Here is an 18,449-nt window from a genome sequence, read left to right as displayed (position 1 = left end):
TGTATCCATTTTTAAAGAGTTGTATTTCAATGGCTACAAACTTACAAAACATGAATTAGGATGTTGTTAATCCTGTTGCAATTAACAGTCGTATCCATTTTTTAATCCGTCCCTTTGCTACCGTGCTACTCATTCGAAATGAAGATATCACTACAGATGCTGCCGTTTTATTACCATTTGCTATTTTTGATGGATGTTAACCCTGTTGTAGTTAACATTGGCTTTCCATGTACTTACACAGGGCTACAATGAGCGATGCTGTTGTTTGCCGTCGAGGTTAGCTGCATCCCATGTCTTATACACCATCTATTCCGAAATATAAGTATTTTTAGAGATTCCAATATAGACTACATAAGGAGCAAAATGATTGAATCTAGATTCTAATCTAAACTATATCTATAATTCTATATACATCCGTATGTAGTTCATATTGAAATCTCAAAAAAAATACTTGTACTTAGGAACATACGTAGTTGTATTTTACATCATTTGTGCAATCTCAGTTTAGCTTCTAACATTTATTGGTTGCTTGTAGGTACATATATGAGGGGTACTGATCCACGCTTCGATCCCTTTTGCGGAGATATTCATGAACAAGTGTCAAGTGAGGAAACCAAGAAAGATTGTTAGGCGAAAGAAACGGGTGATTGAAATTAAGCTCTTTATTTACACTTTGTTGAAGACAACGGTGAACTTTAGGATGGTAAGTAATGTGTTGCCTTTTCCCCCTGCCCACAACAAGTTACTCTATTAGACCTCAGTATCTGATATTTTTCTCTTTTCAGTGGTTTTCGAAGCTATTTACTGATGATTACCTTGCAAACTACATGACCGGAGTGGAGGCAACTAAAGTTAAAGTATATAATTCATGCTACCATGATAATGCTCTAGAAGTCTTCCTGAAGGCGGTGAAGGATGGGCGGGCGATCGTCACAAGGGGTTGGACAAAAGTGGTTCGTGCCTATGGCATGCAGGAAGGCACATTATGGGCATTCTGCTTCTTCAACACCATCGGCAGTCAAAATGATTTACACTTGTCTCTTCACCTTTACCGCCTTTAAATACTGTGGTTCATCATAGTTAATTGTTGCCTAATCCTGTAATTACTGAACATATTGTACTGGCAGTTTTATTTATGGATTCGTTGTTGAACCATTGTGCTGAGAATTTGAATTGCACGTTGCGTATTTCAAAATTTCCAATTAGAATAATAAATTACAGGCAAAAATAAAAAGAGAACATACGGTCATGGAACTTTGCAAACGGTTCTGGCAGTAAAGTGCTTGTGATGGATAGCCCAATGCCATACAGTTTTCTACATCAAATCGTGTGTGATGTAGTTAATGAAAGCAAACAGTTAACCAAGACAGAACGTGTGTGATAGTTACACCTTTCACACACGAGCGTATACATAAAACCGTGTGGGATGTACATCCGAACGGAAACGTTTTCCCTGGATTGACTATGTGGGATGTACATAAGAACGGAAACGTATTCCTTGGATTGACTGTGTGTGATATACATACGAACGGAAATGTTTTTCTGGGATTCACTGTGTGGGATGTACATACCTATGGAAATGATTTTCTCGGATTACCGTGTGGGATGTACATACCTACGGAAATGATTTTCTCGGATTATCGTGTGGGATGTACATACCTACGGAAATGATTTTCTCGGATTACCGTGTGGGATGTACATACCTACGGAAATAATTGGGTTTCGATGCCTCGCCCGATCGCACACGGCCCCAGCTTGGGTCCCAGGAGGGCCTATCCCCGACGATTTCTAGGTCGTGTGGAAAGGACACCCTATCGCACACACTCACTTGGCGACGGTTCCAAATGCCGTCGCGGAAAGGGGTTAAAAACCGTTTGTTTAGGACCGACGCGTACCAGTGTCTTGTAGACGTTGTTGGGCCTCCAAGTGCAGAGATTTGTAGGACAGTAGCAAATTTCCCTCAAGTGGATGACCTAAGGTTTATCAATCAATGGGAGGCGTAGGATGAAGATGGTCTCTCTTAAACAACCCTGCAACCAAATAACAAAGAGTCTCTTGTGTCCCCAACACACCCAATACAATGGTAAATTGTATAGGTGCACTAGTTCGGCGAAGAGAAGGTGATACAAGTGCAATATGGATGGTAGATATAGGTTTTTGTAATCTGAAAATATATAAACAGTAAGGTAGCAAGTGGTAAAAGTGAGCATAAACGGTATTGCAATGCTAGGAAACAAGGCCTAGGGTTCATACTTTCACTAGTGCAAGTTCTCTCAACAATAATAACATAATTGGATCATATAACTATCCTTCAACATGCAACAAAGAGTCACTCCAAAGTCACTAATAGCGGAGAACAAACGAAGAGATTATTGTAGGGTACGAAACCACCTCAAAGTTATTATTTCCGATCAATCCATTGGGCTATTCCTATAAGTGTCACAAACAACCCTAGAGTTTGTAGTAAAATAGTACCTTAAGCCACACATCAACCAAAACCCTAATGTCACCTAGATACTCCAATGTCACCTCAAGTATCCGCGGGTATGATTATACGATATGCATCACATAATCTCGGATTCAATTCAAACCAACACAAAGAACTTCAAAGAGTGCCCCAAAGTTTCTACCGGAGAGTCAAGACGAAAACGTGTGCCAACCCCTATGCATCGATTCCCAAGGTCACGGAACCCGCAAGTTGATCACCAAAACATACATCAAGTAAATCAATAGAATACCCCATTGTCACCACAGGTATCCCACGCAAGACATACATCAAGTGTTCTCAAATCCTTAAAGACTCAATCCGATAAGATAACTTCAAAGGGAAAACTCAATCCATTACAAGAGAGTAGAGAGGGGGGGACATCATAAGATCCAACTATAATAGCAAAGCTCGCGATACATCAAGATCGTGCCATATCAAGAACACGAGAGAGAGAGAGAGATCAAACACATAGCTACTGGTACATACCCTCAGCCCCGAGGGTGAACTACTCCCTCCCCGTCATGGAGAGCGCCGAGATGATGAAGATGGCCACCGGTGATGATTCCCCCCTCTGGCAGGGTGCCGGAACAGGGTCCCGATTGGTTTTTGGTGGCTACAGAGGTTTGCGGCGGCGGAACTCCCGATCTTGGTTTCTTTTCGGGAATTTTTGGCGTCGGTCTCACGTCAGGGGGGTCTTCGAGTCGTCGACGAGATAGGGGCGCGAGCCCAGGGGGGTAGGGCGCGCTCTCCACCCTCGTGGATGGCTCGGGACTCTTCTGGCCCAACTCTTTTACTCCGGAGGCTTCTTTTGGTCCATAAAAAATCATCAAAAATTGACACGTCAATTGAACTCCGTTTGGTATTCCTTTTCTGTAAAACTCAAAACAAGGAAAAAACAAAAACTGGCACTGGGCTCTAGGTTAATAGGTTAGTCCCAAAAATCATATAAAACAACATATAAATGCATATAAAACATCCAAGATGGATAATATATTAGCATGGAACAATAAAAAATTATAGATACGTTGGAGACGTATCACCAGGACAACCTCTCCTCTCATTAGATGTCATCAATTTCTTTGTGTCATCCTCGTTGGGTGCCCGAAGATACTTAGGACCAAAGACACAGATGATCACTTTTGCAAATGTACGCACTGACTCAATTGTAGTATCTTCACCAATGCGAAGGTACTCATCGGCATAGTCAGCCGGAACACCATATGCAATCACCCGCATAGCTGCGGAGATTTTTTGATATGCACTAAATCCCTTTAAACCCGCACCATTTCTTCTTTGAGTAAAATACCGGCAATTTGCCTCGCGAGCTTGAACAATTTTCACAAAGAGGGATCGGCGCATTCGGTACCTTCTCCGGAAGAGGTGCGGTGGATATGTAGGATTCTCCGTGAAGTAGTCTTGCATCAACATCTCATTCCTAAGATGGCGATTCCGAGGAATGCAAAGACCCCCGACGGTCGATCCTCGCCTCCTCTTCCGGTTCTTGTCTTCGTGCTCCTTCACGGCAAGTGCCATGACTAATGTCTGCTGCCGAAAGGTCGCAAGCATGGTCTCAACATCCGAGTCGTCCAAATCGGACGAATCGGAGAGCAAGAACTTCTTGCACGGGCTCAACTGCATCTACATGGACAAGAATCGCACGCCGCGTCAATCAACTAGGCACACCGCTCGCAAATATCACAAAGTAACCACTAACCGGGCGGCGACGAGGGGCGGGCTCGACGGCGGTCGAACCCCGGCGACAACAGCGGCGAGGGGCGGCTCTTCTTGCCGGATCCGGAGGGGTCGGTGCAGCATATCGGCGCGGGAGGGTGGGGACGGCCCTGCGGCGCGATTACGCTCGCAGATTTGCTCGGAATCACCGGCGGCGGACGGGCGGAAGCAAGGGCGGTCGGCGGCGGAAGGAGGTGAGGAAAGGAGCGCGGGCTGAGATGTCCCTCCCGCCAACTGCTTCTCTGTGATGCAGGGCACCGCAGCGGCGAGGGGGAAACCCACGTATTCGCGGGTTGGGGCCGAGATTTTGCCGCGCCCCTCAAATTTTTTTGCGGGCCGGGGCGGGATGCGGGTTCTGATCGGGCAGTTTTTCGTGCCCCGACTAGGGATGGCACCCGCAGGGTATGCGTACGGGTGGAGCTACCCATACACTTATCCGTCCACCCTGAACTTACCCATCACCCATACCCATACCCGTCAAGGGTAAAAAAAATTCCCATACCCATCACCCAACAGGGTATATGGGTACCCGCGGGTAAAAATACTAGCATTTGCAACACATCAGTTGAGTAGAAAATAGTTGTAAAAAGCAACATATAATCATAAATTATTAATAGCAACAAAGTTTAAACAACAATGTACAACAACATATTGTAACAACAACACATTCTCATAAACAAAAATACTTGCCTATAAAGTGACACATAAAAAAGTTAAAAAACAACAGATAATTATAATAACAACACATAGGCATACACTTTAAGTTCACAAAATCATGATAAATTATAGAGATAGTTTGACTCCCCTCGCGTATATCTGCCGACCTCGCCCCCGGCGGCCCCTTCCTCCATAGCTTCTCCCACGGGCCTCAGTCCCTACCGCCGCCTCAGCCTTCTCACGCCGTCAGCGCCGCGTCAGTCCCTATCGCCGCCTCCGCTTCCTCACGCCGTCGGCGCCGCCTCAGTCCCTACCGCCGCCGACGAGCTTCCCCCACGGGCCCCCCTTCTCCAGCGCATCCAGCGCAACCGTTATTCCGATATTCTCTCCGGTAAGGATCTCTTCCCCCCCCCCCCCCCCCCCCCCCCCCCCGCCCCTCCCTCCTTTCCCCTAGGGTTTCGTTGTCGACGTTGGTCTCGCCATTGCCGCGGCCAATAATTGGTGGATTTCGGCTTGATAATTGTAGGGTTTCATTAGTTTTAGGGTTATTCTGTAAGATCCGCCCACAGTTTCGAGGGTTGTCCGTTAAGGGCTCAACGTTTGTGCCACTGACCCGATCAATTGATGACCAAAGCAAAGTGTCTAGTTATCTTAAATTTCACCACCACAAACAAAAACATAACAGCAGTTTGGAGTTTGCACAGGCTTATTGTATATTAGTAGTAACTAGTAACAGAATTTTGGTCATAAGCTTTAGATTAATCCATGTTTGTTTGTGCATTAGTATTTTATTAGCAGTATCCCACACCCTATCTGTAGTTTTTGCCTTTCTGGGAGCCCCTATCCCGGCACTACATATTTGTTGTGATTGAGCTGACCGTCCTCTTCAACAACTTCTTTTATAGGTCTAGCCTGCCGAGGGGAAGGCTTTGGACGAGATAATGGTGAGTTCAGTTCACCTCCTGTTAAGCAGCTAGGCAATCTTATGAATTTGCAATTTATGTTCGGCATTGGTCTCATGTCATGTTTCTAAATGGTGCCACTTCACAGGCAAGCCTTGCTGATTCTTTCTTGGCCGATCTCGACGAACTTTCAGACAATGAAGCCTACCCTGTGAGTTGATTTCTGTGTCTACTGCGTAACCTTGTTTTGTAAGGATATATCTGTAGGCAATTCCTTAATCTATTGTCAAACTTTTCAGGAGGAAGACAATGCTGAGGCAGTGGGTATGGATGAGGATGGTGACGATGATATGCCTGACCTTGAGTCTCTTAATTATGATGATCTTGACAGCGTCTCAAAACTGCAGAAGACACAACGTTATTCTGACATAATGCAAGTATGTGATCAAACTCATAAATCTCCACTCTATGTTTATATCTTGCAAAAAGTAAAACCTTATTTGTGTGGTTAGGGTAATAACTCTGTTATAAGATGCTACACAATGTTTTCCACCAGAACAGTGTTTACTAGTTTGAAACGAAATCTTAAATAACACATATTATATGGATTTCGGGGACACACTTGATTGTTCTTTTCATGTCTGACTCCTGAATATTACTTTAGATGTTCTTAGGGTGCAAATGGAGTATTTAGTTTGTTTAGTGTACAATAATAAACAAAAAGACCAACCAGAGACTAGTCCCTCACGACCTTTTTTAATGTTGTGGTAAGATGATCTGATTCACCTGCAGAGGCTAGGCCTCAAATGCAGGTCAGCAGCAACGCAGCGTGCACACTCGTGCTGCTAGCAAACCGACCAATCCTCAGTTCATGCTCAATGTCACAAATGGTTCATGTGGAAAATATGGTCTATTCATTTTGAGTCCATATAGGGCATGCGGCACTGTTCGTCTGTATTTTAGCCTTAGTCTGCAAAAATCTTCAACTCACCCCATGCATGACAATAGATTAATAGACAGTTCCATTTTTTTGTGTGCAGAAAGTTGAAGGAGCACTTGAGAAAGACACATATTTGTCTAATCAAGGGTTCATCCTGGAGGAGGATCCAGAGTACCAGCTTATTGTAGATTGCAATGCCTTATCAGTAGATATTGAGAATGAGCTCATTATAATACATAATTTCATCCGTGACAAGTATAGGCTGAAGTTTCCTGAACTGGAATCCCTTGTTCATCATCCGATTGATTATGCCCGTGTTGTTAAGAAGATTGCAAATGAGGTGGATATAACACTAGTAGATCTGGAAGGGCTCTTGCCTTCTGCAGTTATAATGGTTGTCTCTGTGACAGCATCGACAACTAGTGGGAAGCCTCTTTCTCAGGAGAATTTGGTAAAAACCATTGAAGCATGTGACAGAGCCCTTAATCTTGATGCTGCAAAGAAGAAGGTGCTTGATTTTGTAGAGGGTAAAATGGGTTACATCGCACCAAACCTATCTGCAATTGTTGGCAGTGCTGTTGCTGCAAAATTGATGGGAATTGCTGGTGGTTTGGGAGCACTTGCAAAAATGCCTGCTTGCAATGTTCAGCTACTTGGAGCAAAGAAGAAAAATCTTGCTGGATTTTCTAGTGCCACATCTCAGTTTCGTGTTGGCTATCTTGAACAAGCCGAAGTATTTCAGAGCACCCCTCCAGCCCTGAGGACCCGTGCTTGCAGGGTCATAGCTGCAAAGGCAACTCTAGCAGCAAGAATTGATTCAACTAGAGGTGATCCAACTGGAAAAGCTGGTCGCAACTTGTTAGAAGAAATTCGCAAGAAGATCGAGAAGTGGCAAGAACCACCTCCTGCAAAGCTTCCAAAACCACTTCCTGTTCCAGATTCCGAGCCTAAAAAGAAGAGAGGGGGTCGCCGCCTTCGAAAAATGAAAGAAAGGTAACCTTTTCTCAACCTAATTTATTTTTTTGCAAATAAACATATTGAGCAACCTCATGCTTATTTTTCCTTTGAACTACTTGCTAATTTTCATTCCATGCTGAAACTTGATTCATCACATCAACAGTATGGTATCTTGTCATAATTTTGGTAACTTGGTTCTGCAGATATGCGGTGACTGATATGATGAAGCTTGCAAACCGAATGCAGTTTGGTATACCAGAGGAGAGCTCATTAGGTCAGTTGGTTTTGACAGGGCTGCTGGAATGACATTTTGTTAGTTAGTTTAGTTTCACTTTACCTTAATATTGACATGATCACATCTTGTTATCACCAGGTGATGGTTTGGGGGAAGGTTATGGAATGCTTGGGCAGGCCGGAAGTGGGAAACTACGTGTCTCAGCTGCGCAAAACAAACTTGCTGCTAAAGTGGCAAAGAAGTATGCCTTCTTAATTCTTCCCACAGTATTTTATTTTCTTCCTTTCTGTTCCTTGCCATATGATGTTAAAGCATAAAGCACATGACTACTCCTTGACTCCGCAATGGAGGTTTTATGCCCTTTTACTCCCCAAAACATGGTATAACTTGTAGTGTACTGTGTTCTTTCTGACTGTTTCTAAACTCAATACAAGTTGGTTCAAACTATTAGAGGAAAATGTGCAAACATTGGAACTTAGATCCTCAATTTTAAGCTATCAAGACATACATCAACAAGAACTGGTTCGCACAGCTTTCTCTTCACTGTGTTTATACCCACCTTGATTCCCACTTCCCAGAGCTTAATATTTAGTTCTTTATGCTTTATACCATCCTTATATCTATGTTTCCCTGCATATTTAGGTTCTTGCGCGCATTTTTTTATGTTACAGATTATTTGCACCATGTACCATTTCCAGTAGCCTGGCTACCGTTATGCTGCAGTAACGAACTCTCTTAAGTATCTTCGCATTGTTGTTTATATTTTGATTCACGACCTCTTTTATGATATTCATGCACTGCAACCTCTCTCTCTGATTCCATGTTACTTTCTAATATCAGATTCAAGGAGAGGAGTTATGGTAGTGGCGGTGCAACATCTGGACTGACATCTAGTTTGGCCTTTACACCAGTTCAGGTGAGTTTATTTTTCCCTGGTTTGTTATGCATGATATTTGGCTGATCCAGCTGTCGAACATGGGACTATGGCTGCTACAGTGCTGCCTACTCTAGATCGCTATGTAATTTTTATCTTGTAGTATTTGCTTAGCTGTTGCTTGCCTTGCTCATGTTTGAGGGATCGGAACAGGCAGTTCAACCATGGTTTATTTTACCCTTTTTTTTGCTGCACCAGTAGAAAGTTGCTAGATTTTGCTTCTGTGAAGTCGTCATGGACAATATAGTTTGCTATGTTGTTAGTTTTACCTATGCTACCGTACGTCATTGCATATTTATTTTCTTGTAAACCAGGCGCTGGATGGTTTGCTGTTGTTAGCCTTTTATACATTTAGCACCTTGTGTATAGATAGATGGTAATCAGTAGGTTGTAGCATCTTCAACGTCATTATATATTACCTTTTCAGTCAGTTTTCATTATTTTTAAACAGGTCAACCTAAGATCCTTGTCATCAATCACTCCTTGTTTCTAATATACCATTGCTTTCACCTGCAGGGAATAGAGCTGTCAAACCCACATGCCCACGGCAACCATCTTGGAAGTGGAACCCAGAGCACCTATTTCTCTGAGACGGGCACATTTTCCCGGATCAATAATAGGCCATGACCGAGCTTGGAATCTGAAGATGAAAAGTGCCTGAGGTAAGAAGAGGGAATCGTTCCTTGGTCCCAGCGATTCCATCTCATTCTGCACACAACGCTCAAGAGTTTCCTGGGATTCATGCACTTGCACAAGATCAGCTTGTATTCTCAGTTGTATCGTGGGGTTTTGTAATGTAAGTACAGAAAGCGCACTACAACATCACAAGGTCTGAAGTCAGGCAGTACCCAACGTTACCTATGCTTCGAGTGTCGATAATCTTTCTAGAAAACCCGCTGGAAGTGAATTGTTGAAATGTCTTGCCTGAATCATCCGCCATGCTGGATCATTCCATACCACAGTGCGAGTTGAGCTTTAAACGAGTATTTGTGTTTTTTTTTTTGATGAATATGATTGCAGTTCTGCTTCATCTTCTGCGGCGTTTGGTAATGGCAGGTCCTAATTAAACATGATCATGAGATAGTTACGAAGAAACAACACCACCAGTAAATATTTTCTGAGTTCTTTTAGTGTTTTAGGGGTATTATTATGAGTTTTCGACCAGTAAATATTACCAGACTACTCGTTTTTTTTCTTTTCTTAAGTGGAATTTCGAGGGTATCGTTTAGAGGGCTCTTTCGCTGGCCAATGAGCCAGCGCGCACCCTCTCCTTCCCCCGTGCCCCCTTTGTTATGTTTTTGCCTTTTACTCTTATTTTCTCTTTTCGTTTTTTATTCTACAAACTTATTCGGGATTTCAAAACAATTCCAAATTTCAAAAAATGTTAAAGAAATCATAAAAATGTTTGTGGATAAAAAAAAATTGTTTTGGAAAAAAACATTTATGTATTCAAAAAAGATCATGAATAACAAAAAAAGTTTATTGATTCAATTTTCATCCACTGGTTCAAATAATGTTTATTCATTACGAAAAATGTTCTCGCATTTAACAAAAATGTTCATGAATTATAAAATTTGTTCCTAAATTTCAGAAAATGTTCGTTGATTCAAAAATTGTTCATGAGTTTAAATAAAATGTTCACAATTTCAAAAAAACATGTTCTTGAATTCGGAAAATGTTCATATTTAAAAAAATGTTCGTGAATTAATTTTTTTAACCATTTTAAAAAAATGTTTTCAAAAACAAAAAATGTTCATGATTTCAGAAAATGTTCACGAATTTGAAACATGTTCGCAAAATGAAAAAAAGAGAAAGAAAAAAGAATGAAAAATATAAATAATTGTGGAAAAAAATTAACATGAAAAAAAGAAAATAACGAAAATGAAAAACAGAAAGGACAAAAAAATGGTACGGGATGGTTCTGGAACCTTCTCGCTAACCAACAACCTGCACAGCCGCACCGAGTAGGATCGGCCTATGGAATGTCGTGGTGACGGCAACTCCAGTTGTTGGCAATGAGGAATTGGCCCATAGCCCAATTATGAGCAAGCCCACTGGCTCACCCATCCCCTTTATTTAGAACAAACTAATTTCCTTAAAGACAAATTTAGAACAAACTAATTTCCTTAAAGACAAATTTAGAACAAACTAATTGCCCTAAAAACTAATCGCCCTTCCTACCTTTATAAGGGAAGATGCTATTTCCTCTTGTTTTAAAAAAAGGGTAAATGCGGATGTACAAAATGTTTTTCATAGTGAAAAAACGAGGGTTTTGCTCCTTAGACGGTCGTCGTTTTGAGTTTTCCTCTCCGTATCCACCCCGCCTCCTCTTCGACAACTTGGGCTGGTCCAGGGAGGATGATGAGTTTGTATGGGAGGAAGAGGTGACAAATCAAATTGCACCGATGAAGTGGGGCCCTGGCTAGGGTGCATATGTCGAAAAGCTACTGTACAATTTGGCTGTCTAGCAGATTGGAACAAGGTGATGCATGATGGAATTTGGATGTTTCGTAGTCATGGACAGTCTATAAGCTCCAGTGTTGTTTTTCCTTGTATTTTGAGTTTTCATCGGGTTTTCCTAATTAACCGGCTTATAAGTTGCAAAACTAAATGTATCAATAACAATATACACACAGATGATGTTGTAAAACAAATAGTAATAGTTCCCCTAAGAATCAATAGTAATAGTAACAAAACAAAGAGAACTTTGCTTGGGCACACCCCCTAAAACAGTTCACATATTTCACGCATGTTAAAGATGTAGATTAGAAATTACCCCTTCAGGGCATGTACAATGGTACTATTTTAAGAGTGTCACGTAGGATAAACGATGAGGTGGAGGAGAGATAACTCATAAGAAAATGCTTACAAGAGATGATCTCTTGGCACAATATGTCTCACCATGTTTTTAGGAATAACTAGTTATTGAAGATAAGGGTAAGAGATGACCCATTGTAGACATTTTTTTTTGTCATCTCTAAATTACATGCAAGACTTAAGACAAGACTATCTTATCAACCATTGTACATGCCCTCAATCAAAAAGGGAAATACTATATTTTGTATCCAAATCAATCTATTTAAGTACGGTGCAGATCCTGAAGGAAGGACGACGACTTCATCATGATGACCTGAAGAAGAGGACTGAAGAAATCAATGTAATGGATCGACCTCTTCGAGAAGAGCAACTATGACTGAGAAGAATCGTTAGAATTACGTAACCAGATCCCTTCCCCCTTACTCCCGCTCCTAAATCTCGGGACGAGATTTCTTGTAGTGTAGGAGAATTGTGACGCCCGGATAATTACGCTATAGTAATTCCCTGTTAATGATGCCACGTCACCACAATTACTGTTGTTGATCTCGCGTTAGTTCAAAACCGATTTAAATTCAAAATTCAAAATCAAGCAAACAATAGAAGTTTTCCAATATTAAAACTGAAATGTTCAATAAATAGTAGATAAATCAGAGGCTAGGATAAAATTGTAAACAACATTATTGAAATTTGATAAGTCATTTAAACAACCTCAAACAGTGGCTGAATACATTATTTAATAACCTTTTAATTAATCTAAATCTAATATGAAATAGTATTTCACCCAAACTAGTTTTTGGTGCTAGGATCTAATGCACTGCAATTTATGAGCTAGCTCCCATATTTTATAAAAATCAATTAGGTGCCAAACATTTTTTTGAAAAATAGAAAAGGATAAATAAAAAGAAAAGAAAACAAAGAACCCCCCCCCCCACCGGGCCACGGCCCAGTTGGCCTAGCGACCAGGCCGGCCCACCCCGCGCCCCAGCCTACTAACCCCGGTCCGCACGACCGAAACCCTAACCCGCCCAATTTTCCCCACGATCCCCCACTCTCTCCTTGCGCCCCCTCCTCTCGGTCCTGATCTGGATCGAGGCAGGCGACCCCGTCGCCCCGCTTCTACCTCACCGGCGCCGCTTCCTCGTCGGACCGCCCCACCGTCGTCGTCGCCTCCTCGTCCTCCTCCCCGCTGGAAACGCCTCGAGCCCGGAGCCACTCGACCCCGACGCCGGCACCTCCCCCGAACGACGCCGCCCCGTGCTGGACTTCTTCCTCGGGCCGCCGCATGCCGCCACCGACTCCGGCCACCCCGAGCCTCCACAAGCACGCTGCCTTGTCCCCTACACCCGCAGTGAGCTCCCCCTCCTCCTCTCTCCCTCGCGCGTTTCGGCGCCCCGCTGCCCGCTCTGCTGCCCCTCCCGCTCGTCCAGCTCGGCGTGCTCGCCGACTGCTTCTCGTGCCCGCTGCGTCGCCGCCTCCCGCTTCCATCGCGGCCACCCGCTGCTGCTTGCCTCGTCTTTCTTTTGCACGCGCTGCCGCTCCCCTTTGCTGCTACTCCTCGCCGCCCCGCGCCCCCAATCACCGGCGACCACCACGCGCGTCCGACCTGGTCTCGCCTCCTCATCGCCACGGCCTCGCCCTGCCGTGGCCTCACCGGCGTTGTGCCGGCGCCCATCCGCTCCCCTCCGTTCCACGCCTCGCCGGCCCCCGGGCGCCCTGTCGGGCGCCCATGCCCCGTAACCGCAGCGCCCCTGCGCCCGAATCGCCCGCGCCAGTTTGGCCCTATGGGCCACTGACTAGGGGGCCCCACCCCACTGAATGTTTTAAAAAAATAAAAAATAAAAAATAATTAAAATAATTAGTGAAATTAATTAACTTAATTAATCCTGATTAGATTAGCCTAATTAATTAATTAACCTGACTAATCTGTAATTTAAACTAATTAAATTGGTTAATTAGTTAACAGTGTATGACGGTGGGACCCACACGTCAGTTTGACCGGTCAACGGTCATAGTTGACTGCTGACGTCATGCTGACGTCAGCAAACACTATTCTGGATAATGTTGAATTAAAATGATTAAATAAATGCTAAAAATGATTTAAATATTTTAAAATCAATATAAAATAAACCGTAGCTCGGATGGAAAAACTTTGTACATGAAAGTTGCTCAGGACGACGAGATGAATCTGAATACGCAGCCCGTTTGTCCGCCACACATCCCTAGCATAGCAAACTTGCAACTTTCCCCCTCCGGTTCATCTGTCCGAAAACGCGAAACACCGGGAATACTTTCCCGGATGTTTCCCCCCTTCGTCGGTATCACCTACTACCGCGTTAGGGCATACCTACACCGCGTATTGCCTCGTTATGTTTTGTTATGCTTTGTTTGCTTCGTATTTACTGTTTCTTCCCCCTCTTCTTCTCCGGTAGACCCCGAGACCAGCGCTGATGCCACCGAGTACGACTACGTCACCGACGACCCTTCTTCCTGTACAACAGAGCTTCCAGGCAAGCCCTCCCCTTGATCACCAGATATCGCCTATTCCTTCTCTCTACTGCTTGCATTAGAGTAGTGTAGCATGTTACTGCTTTCGGTTAATCCTATTCTGCTGCATAGCCTGTCATTGTTGCTACAATTGTTGATACCTTTATCTACTATCCTAATGCTTAGTATAGGATGCTAGTATTCCATCAGTGGCCCTACATTCTTGTCCGTCTGCCATGCTATACTACTGGGCCGTGATCACTTCGGGAGGTGATCGCGGGCATATGCTATATACTTTATACTGTTACATTACTTATGATACTGTTCGGAGATGGGGGCTGAAGGGGCAGGTGGCTCCATCCCAATAGAGGTGGGCCTGGGTTCCCGACGGCCCCCGACTGTTACTTTGTGGCGGAGCGACAGGGCAGGTTGAGACCACCTAGGAGAGAGATGGGCCTGGCCCTGGTCGGCGTTCGCGGATACTTAACACGCCTAACGAGATCTTGGTATTTGATCTGAGTCTGGCCACTGGCCTATACGCACTAACCAACTACGCGGGAACAGTTTATGGGCACTCGGCGTCGTGGTATCAGCCGAAGCTCTTTTTGACGTCAGCGACTAAGCGGTGCGCGCCGCATTGGACCGTAAGCTCACGCTTGTATTAATGGGGCTAGGACTGCTTTCGGCCGCGTACGCAACGTGCAGGTGTGCAATGGGCGATGGGCCCAGACCCCTGCGCGCATAGGATTTAGACCGGCGTGCTGACCTCTCTGTTGAGCCTAGGTGGGGCTGCGACGTGTTGATCTTTCGAGGCCAGGCATGACCCAGGAAAGTGTGTCCGACCAAATGGGATCGAGTGTGTTGGGAAATGTGGTGCACCTCTGCAAGGAAGTTTATCTATTCGAATAGCCGTGTCCCTCGGTAAAAGGACGACCCGGAGTTGTACCTTGACCTTATGACAACTAGAACCGGATACTTAATAAAACACACCCTTCCAAGTGCCAGATACAACCCGGTGATCGCTCTCTCACAGGTCGACGAGGAGAGGATCGTCGGGTAGGATTATGCTATGCCATGCTACTTGGTGAACTTACCATCTACTCTCTTCTACATGCTGCAAGATGGAGGTGGCCTGAAGCGTAGTCCTCGACAGGATTAGCTATCCCCCTCTTATTCTGGCAATCTGCAGTTCAGTCCACCGATATGGCCCTTTATACATATATCCATGCATATGTGGTGTAGCTCCTTGTTTGCGAGTACTTTGGATGAGTACTCACGGTTGCTTTTCTCCTTCTTTTCCCCCTTTCCCTTCTACCTGGTTGTCGCAACCATATGCTGGAGCTCAGGAGCCAGACGCCACCGTCGACGACGACTCCTACTACACCGGAGGTGCCTACTACTTTGTGAAGGCCGCTGATGACGACCAGGAGTAGTTTAGGAGGATCCCAGGCAGGAGGCCTGTGCCTCTTTCGATTTGTATCCCAGTTTGTGCTAGCCTTCTTAAGGCAAACTTGTTTAACTTATGTCTGTACTCAGATATTGTTGCTTCCGCTGACTCTTCTATGATCGAGCACTTGTATTCGAGCCCTCGAGGCCCCTGGCTTGTATTATGATGCTTGTATGACTTATTTTATTTTTAGAGTTGTGTTGTGATATCTTCCCGTGAGTCCCTGATCTTGATCGTACACGTTTGCGTGTATGATTAGTGTACGATTGAATCGGGGGCGTCACAAAGAGGTGACAAATCAAATTGCGCCAATGAAGTGGGGCCCTGGCTAGGGTGCATATGTCGAAAAGCTACTGTACAATTTGGCTATCTAGCAGATTGGAACAAGGTGATGCATGATGGCATTTGGATGTTTCGTAGTCATGGACAGTCTATAAGCTCCAGTGTTGTTTTTCCTTGTATTTTGAGTTTTCATCGGGTTTTCCTAATTAACCGGCTTATAAGTTGCAAAACTAAATGTATCAATAACAATATACACACAGATGATGTTGTAAAACAAATAGTAATAGTTCCCCTAAGAATCAATAGTAATAGTAACAAAACAAAGAGAACTTTGCTTAGGCACACCCCCTAAAAAAGTTCACATATTTCACGCACGTTAAAGATGTAGATTAGAAATTACCCCTTCAGGGCATGTACAACGGTGCTATCTTAAGAGTGTCACGTAGGATAAATGATGAGGTGGAGGAGAGATAACTCATAAGAAAATGGTTACAAGAGATGATCTCTTGGCACAATATGTCTCACCATTTTTTTAGGAATAACTAGTTATTGAAGATAAGGGTAAGAGATGACCCATTGTAGACATTTTTTCTGTCATCTCTAAATTACATGCAAGACTTAAGACAAAACTATCTTATCAACCATTGTACATGCCCTCAATCAAAAAGGGTAATACTCTATTTTGTATCCAAATCAATCTATTTAATACATTTGATCTAGATACATCCTCTTATTTTCTGTTTAGCTTTACAGGCAAGAAGAAACAAATGGTCGATAGAATATAGTTCTTCATGCATTATTATGTCTTGTATATCATGGTTTAAACCTCTCCAAAATCGATTCAGAAAATCTTCTTCACATTCTTCTAAGCCAGAACGAAACAAAGCAATACACAAATTGTCATAATATTCTTCAACAGTGTTATTGTCTTGTGCTAAACGTTGTAATTTTCTAAGCAAATCACTAGCATGGTATGAAGGAACAAAACGATTTCGCATAACAAGTTTTAAAGCTTTCCAAGTATAAGGCCTATTATCTGTATTTGCCCTACAGTAATTTCTGCACCAAACTGAAGCAAAACCAAAAAAGCTTTGGGTCTGTCTAAGACTCATCTAGATGTGACATAAGGATGTCACATCTAAGTTGAAATCATCATCTGTTTATAGCCTTTTGTTTGTTTGTTGTTTTCCCTTTTTGTTATTGTATCGACTGGGCCTTGTCTTTTCCTTTTTGTGTGAACAACGTGCCCATAGCACCTCGCATAGGAAAGGCCCAGCGTGCCTCACACCTGTCACACGCTTGCTCACTCTACGGCCTGTAGCTGATCGTACGTAGTAACGATTTGTGTTTTGTATTCCTTTTGTTTCTTTTATTTTCTATTTTTTCTTTTTTCTTTTAGGTGCAGTTTTTTTCAGTTCTAATATATGTTAAAAAATTAAAATACACACTGATTTTTTTGCATATATGGTCAACATTGTATTCAATACACACTGAACAAATTCTCAAATTATGGTGAACATTTTTATAATACACATTGAACAAATATTTAGTATATAATGACCTTTTTCTAATATACATTGAACTAATTTTCTATGTATTGTGTATGTTTTTTAACATATATATGGTGAACCTTTTAGAAAATACTCAATGAAAAAATTTAAAATGTACGCTGACTTCTAATAATAAATAAAACAATAGAAGAGGAAAAATAAAAAACGGTCAAAAAACTAGAACCATGTTCACATATTAAAAAATGTACGTGGATTTAAAACAATCATGAATATGAACATTGTTTGTAAATTCGAAACATGTTATTTTAATATGAACCCTAGTTGTGTATCATGGGTGGAGGTGCAACTAAGAAAAATATTAATCGGGCCTCCAATTGCATATCGAGGGTGGAGTTGAAAAATAAGAGGTACTTCAGAACAATGTTACAAGAGTAAATCACCTCTACAACTACAAAACATTTTTGCAACTGGGGACCCTCGACAAACACACCCCCTAGTCGCGAGTCGATGCTCGGCATGCAACCGGGGACCCTCCACAAACACACACACACACACACCCCTAGTTGTGAGTAGTTGAGAGTCGATGCTCAGCATGCAACTATGGGCCTCGACAAACACACACCCCTAGTTGCGACTTGATGGTTGACAAGCAACTGGAGACCCTCGACAAACAAACACATCCCTAGTTGTGAGTCGATGGTTGGCATGCAACTGGGGACCCTCGACAAACACCCCTAGTTGCGAGTCGATGGTTGGCTTGCAATTAGGGGCCACCATAAAACACCCTCCCTAGTTGCAAGTCGATGGTCGGCATGAAACTAGGGACCCTCGACAAACACCATTAGTTGCGAGTCGATGGTCGGATTGCAACTAGGAAAACACCCTCCCTAGTTGCGAGTCGATGATCAACATGCAACTAGGGACCCTCGACAAACACACACCCCCTAGTTGTGAGTCGAAGCTGGACATGCAACTGAGGACCCTCGACAAACACACACACCCCTAGTTGCGAGTCGATGGTCCTCATGCAACTGGGGACCCTCAACGAACACACACACCCCTAG

General features: G+C 43.3%; 1 protein-coding gene across 2 annotated transcripts; it reads left to right on the top strand.

Moving 5' to 3' along the window:
• Positions 1-5,010: 5,010 nt before the first annotated feature.
• On the top strand, positions 5,011-9,827 carry LOC123182944 (U4/U6 small nuclear ribonucleoprotein Prp31 homolog). 2 transcript variants are annotated; one of them, XM_044595645.1, is made up of 9 exons: positions 5,011-5,267; positions 5,782-5,820; positions 5,927-5,989; positions 6,078-6,215; positions 6,819-7,711; positions 7,879-7,949; positions 8,049-8,151; positions 8,751-8,826; positions 9,361-9,827. In XM_044595645.1, the coding sequence occupies exons 2-9, from the start codon at positions 5,818-5,820 to the stop codon at positions 9,469-9,471; spliced, it is 1,458 nt and encodes a 485-aa protein (XP_044451580.1). In that variant the 5' UTR covers positions 5,011-5,267; positions 5,782-5,817; the 3' UTR covers positions 9,472-9,827. The 2 variants fall into 2 exon arrangements, with proteins under 2 accessions (XP_044451580.1, XP_044451579.1); XM_044595644.1 differs by lacking the exons at positions 5,011-5,267; positions 5,782-5,820 and having other exon boundaries at positions 5,885-5,989.
• The last annotated feature ends 8,622 nt before the right edge of the window (positions 9,828-18,449 follow it).

The sequence above is a fragment of the Triticum aestivum genome, chromosome 1D (genome assembly GCF_018294505.1).
Source record: "Triticum aestivum cultivar Chinese Spring chromosome 1D, IWGSC CS RefSeq v2.1, whole genome shotgun sequence".
NCBI lineage: Eukaryota > Viridiplantae > Streptophyta > Magnoliopsida > Poales > Poaceae > Triticum > Triticum aestivum.
The sequence above is the reverse complement of the archived record's forward strand: the minus strand, read 5'-3'. Positions and strand labels throughout refer to the sequence as shown.

What these genes read in the sequence shown, in the direction of transcription:
- LOC123182944 (XM_044595644.1), top strand. Translation starts at nt 5,900, where the DNA reads ATGTTTCTAAATGGTGCCACTTCACAGGCAAGCCTTGCTGATTCTTTC. An exon ending in GCTGCTAAAGTGGCAAAGAA is followed by an intron (nt 8,152 to 8,750) that starts GTATGCCTTCTT and finishes TTCTAATATCAG; the next exon opens with ATTCAAGGAGAGGAGTTATG. An exon ending in TGGCCTTTACACCAGTTCAG is followed by an intron (nt 8,827 to 9,360) that starts GTGAGTTTATTT and finishes TTTCACCTGCAG; the next exon opens with GGAATAGAGCTGTCAAACCC.